Genomic DNA, 4,471 nt, shown 5'->3' on the forward strand with positions numbered 1-4,471 from the left:
GTGATTGTTGGGGTGTCTGTGCAGGGCCAGGAGCTGGACTGGGTGATCCTTGGGGGTCCCTTCCAATGCAGGATATTCTGTGATTCTGTGAAATCTGTGCCTCCCTCGCTGTAGTTTCCATGGTGAGTTTTTTTGTCTGAAGTCTTTCCAGAGCTGTCGTAACGATTCACTTTATCAACGTGATTTTTGTTTTCTGCACTTCACATCTACCCCAACCATCCCAACAATGGTTAAATTTAACAAAGTTACTGGAATTCCCACTCTTCACGTCCATGATGTTTTTTAACTGGTTTCTTTATTGTTACAACACAGATTTTATCCAAAGGGGAGCTGCAGGTATCGGACAAAGAGCGCCACACTCAGCTGGAGCAAATGTTCCGAGACATCGCCACCATCGTGGCTGACAAATGTGTGAACCCCGAAACAAAGAGGCCCTACACAGTGATCCTCATAGAGAGAGCCATGAAGGACATCCACTACTCTGTCAAACCCAACAAGAGCACCAAGCAGCAGGTGAGTCTTCCTGCAACACCAGCTCCTGCTCCGAGGTGCTGCGCTCCGGTGTAATTCCTCAGCTCCCTGTCACACAGGGGTCAGCAAAACCCTGACATCTGAGCCCTCAGAGGGATTACTCAGCCATCTGGCAGCTGAATACAAGCAGCTCCTGAAACTCAGTCAATTTGTTTTCTAAGAATTCAAGGAAGGGAGAAAGAAAGAAACTTAAATAAAACAGCAACAGTGGTACACCTGGAACAGAAATAAAAGGTTTGTGATTTATCCCAACTGAGGTGTTATATCAGCCTTTGCATCTGAACCACCTGGGTTTGTGGTGTTTTGCAGTGTAACTGCTATTTAATTTTATTTCAGACAAGGTTTTTAAGTGTCTGTAGTGATCACAAACAGCAAGAACTCTGCTTTTTCTTGTTAATCTGGCAAAAAGAGTGTGACAGCAACCTCCCTGCAGCAGAGTGGCAGTGACCAGCACTGAGAGATGGGTCTGAAGCTGGTGCAAAGGGTTGGAGATTTTGATGAGTGTGGTGGTTTTGAAGCAGGTGTGTAAATGCTCTTTGTGTCCTTCCAGGCCCTGGAAGTGATCAGGCAGCTGAAGGAGACCATGCAAATTGAACGTGCTCACATGAGGCTGAGGTTTATCCTCCCACCAAAGGAGGGCAAGAAGCTGAAAGAGAAGCTCAAGCCACTGATTAAAGTTATTGAGAGCGAGGACTTCCAGGAGCAGCTGGAAATTGTAAGCAAAAAACAGTCCCTGGGCTTCATACTTGACTTGACTACGTATTTTACTAGAAGGTGAACTCATAGATGGAAGGTGGAACTGAATCAGAGCTGCTGTTTGGGGTTTTTAATTTCAAACAATCCTAAGGATGTGAGCAACCTTTGTTATCCAGAGATTGCTGCTCCAAGCTGAGCAGAAGCCCAGTGCAGTTTCTCTTAGCAGTGATTATCCTGCCACACTGATAAGTTTTTCTGCATACGTGGAATGTTACTGTTATTTATGTGGTGGCTCAAGCCTGTGTTTTATTATTGTATTATATTTTATTATTTATTAGTGGTTAATTATTTCTTTTTAAAAGTCTGTGGTAAAGCAAAATTTGGTATTTGTAAAAATCTTCTTTGAAAACAGATTAGAATCCAGCAATCCCAACTGGAAAAAGCCATGTCCAGCATGGGGAACTGGAACTGCAGAAATTCAGGGCAAAGATTAGATTAGATTACCTGGAAGATACTGTTTATCAGCTCTGCAAAGACCTTCTTAGTAACTAAATGGGGTTTTTAAATGAAAATTAATGTTAGGCCTTGCTTAGGGCCTGGTGAGATTCCAATATTCTTGCTTGACTGTGACATGTGGAACATTCCAGGTGTGCCTTGTGGACCCAGGCTGCTTCCGAGAGATCGACGAGCTGATCCGGAGCGAGACCAAAGGGAAGGGGTCCCTGGAAGTGCTCAGCCTGAAGGATGTGGAGGAGGGAGATGAAAAGCTGGAATAACAAACCTTCCTGCAGCAGTTCTGCTTCGACAGCCTCCCCTGAAATGACTGGTGTAGCCACTCTCTTCTGTTAGGCCTTCGTGGGTTTTTCCAATCTCTTGCTGCCAAATGTTTTCTGACACTAATCCTTTGGGATTTTTCCATGCAGTGTGGGGTTTTTTTATCATTTTACACTTGTTTGGGTTACAGATGTCTTTGCCTGTAGGAAGGTTCTGTGTCAGAGTTGCACTAATAAGGACTGAGGATGTGGTAGGAGGTTACTCTGGCTTTGCTTTAGTTTCAGGGTTGCTGTTGAAGTCGTTTGACTGATTTGGTGCCAATTGTTTGTACTTTTGAAGTTGTCAGTGTTGAGTGGAAGATTGCACTGGTCACTGAGGAGGGGGTTTGTGTGTCAGGAGAGGAACCTTTAAAAAAAAGAGAGTCACATTTTCACTTCTAACAGGTGCAAAGTGTGGATCACGTCCAAAAATGAAACTTTTGGCAGCGTGAAAACTGACTTAAGACTTCCATAATTGGCTGCTTGGTAATTAAAGTACTTCAAAGGACCATTAGTAAAGATTTCCTTCACTGGATATAACAGCACTTGCTGACTTAGAGATGATGTTCTCCAAATAACTTATTCATAAGATATATTTAGCTACATTAATAAAAGCAAATGATCATCTATTTATATATTATAGATAAAGAAAGAAAATACTTATTTTTGTTAATAGTATAGGAGATATCCCTGGCTGTGGTGATGCTTTCTGTGGGCTGAGCCTGTGCTTGGGAGCTGCTCTGTTCACATGATAAAATGAATCTCAACCAGGCAGTGGTGGCCTCTGGCCATGGAGCCAGCCGGGCTTTTGTTGGGCTGTAATTCCCAGCAGGAATTGTTTGTGTGTGCCCCTCTGCTTTTTTAGCGCAGCACAGACCAATTCTGGCAGCTGTCCTTTATCCTCTGTCTTTTTGTGCTGCTCTCTAATCCAGGCACGGAGTTTCCAGCCAGCTCCTGGGGCACGGGATATAGTTCTTGCTAATTCTGTTCAATCTTCTTGCAGCTGCGTTAAACAAATGATTTGGGGGGGTTCAGAGGAGAGGGGAAGGGAGGACAACAACGGGGGAAGGAGAGACTAAAAATACAAAGCACCAGGCAAAGCAGATCTGGTTCAGTGACTAAAAGCTAAACCAGCAGGAATTTTGGGAGCCTTTAATGTTACATTCCTGTTTCCATGCTGATAGTAGGAGCTGGGGATAAATCCAGCCAAGGATTAGGTCTCTCCCAGGTGAGCGTGTGGTGGGCCCTGGTTGCTGTCAGGGCTCACCCTCTGACAGTTACACTGAGCTCAGGTTTGTACTCCTGACCTTTTCCTCTGGACCTTGAACTCACTGTGAGTTTCCCAGGATTTCAGCAGGGTGGAAGTCAGCTGGAGGGAGGGGGACTCTGACATGTCAGGTGGATCCTCAGCCCAAGGCTTCCCCCAGGAAGCTGATCTGTGCTCGTACAAGGCCAGCATCAATTCCTTCAGCAAGATTTTGGGAGGACTTGCCGCTCCAGAGCCTGAGCTGTGCTGAGGGCAGGTGAAACAGAGATTCTTAAACCACTTGATCCATTTTAAAATGCTGTCTCTTGTCCCCAGGGGGTTTAAATGCTGCCTGGGAAATTCAGTGGTGTAATTACTGGATTGGCCACGTGGACACGGGCTGAGTGTGGGAGATATCTGTGGGTACAGCCCTGAACTGCTGCTTTCCCCTGGCCATGTCCCCACACAGCTTCAGGAGGCACTGAGGATGATCATGTGGGTATTTAGCTTGTCACTGGCAATTAGCACTAAAATGCAGTTCATAAATATGCAAACGAGACGCTGAGCAAGAGCCTCAAAGGATCCTGTGTGGGTAATACTTGATTTCACAAGCCTTTAATTTCTTTGTTTTCCGTGTTCAACACCTTGAGCACAACAGGATGGCTGCAGGTCAAAGATCTGGAGTTACAGAACCTTCATCTAAGCTGATTTAGGAGCTCGATACAAGGAAGGCAATTTCCTTAGGAAGCCCTTTTTCTTCTGCAAATCCAAACATTAAGGATTTTCTCTGCTGGAGGGAGCTTGGGTTTATTTATCAACAAATAAATGCACATGCTGGCATTTCTTGTCATGTTTGTAGTTCAGCAAGAATGTCTGGTGAGCACCAAAATAAAGCTCAGTATTGGTAATGCTTTGGGTTTGCCTGTTCCTGCAGGAGTAGAATTCCTTGCACAAGGGTTTCCTGGCTAATTAAGTGGAATTTCCAGAGGTGGGCATGTAAATGAGCTGGCAGCTTCCTGGAGAGCACTGCTGGTGTGGTGGGTGTCCGTGCACATGTGTTTTCCCTGGAATTGTCCTGTTCCTCGTGGAGCTTGGAGTGGTCCATGGCTGGGAATGGTCCATGACTGGCTGGGTGACAACTGCTGTTGCCACAGCGATAGGAAGCAAGGCTGGGATCCTTCTCCCC

General features: G+C 45.4%; 1 protein-coding gene across 1 annotated transcript in view; it reads left to right on the forward strand.

The window, feature by feature from the left end:
* Positions 1–317: 317 nt before the first annotated feature.
* Positions 318–4,471, forward strand: part of LOC103759489 (coiled-coil domain-containing protein 183) — an 8,811-nt gene continuing 4,657 nt past the window's right edge. Inside the window, exons 1-3 of the mRNA XM_029961231.1 lie at positions 318–513; positions 1,082–1,246; positions 1,875–2,000. Of these exons, the coding sequence (XP_029817091.1) occupies positions 373–513; positions 1,082–1,246; positions 1,875–2,000 (432 nt within the window). The 5' untranslated portion in view covers positions 318–372. The remainder of the gene's footprint in view (positions 514–1,081; positions 1,247–1,874; positions 2,001–4,471) is intronic.

This window comes from Manacus vitellinus, unplaced genomic scaffold (genome assembly GCF_001715985.3).
Source record: "Manacus vitellinus isolate BGI_N305 unplaced genomic scaffold, ASM171598v3 scaffold_32_pilon, whole genome shotgun sequence".
In the NCBI taxonomy this organism is placed as follows: domain Eukaryota; kingdom Metazoa; phylum Chordata; class Aves; order Passeriformes; family Pipridae; genus Manacus; species Manacus vitellinus.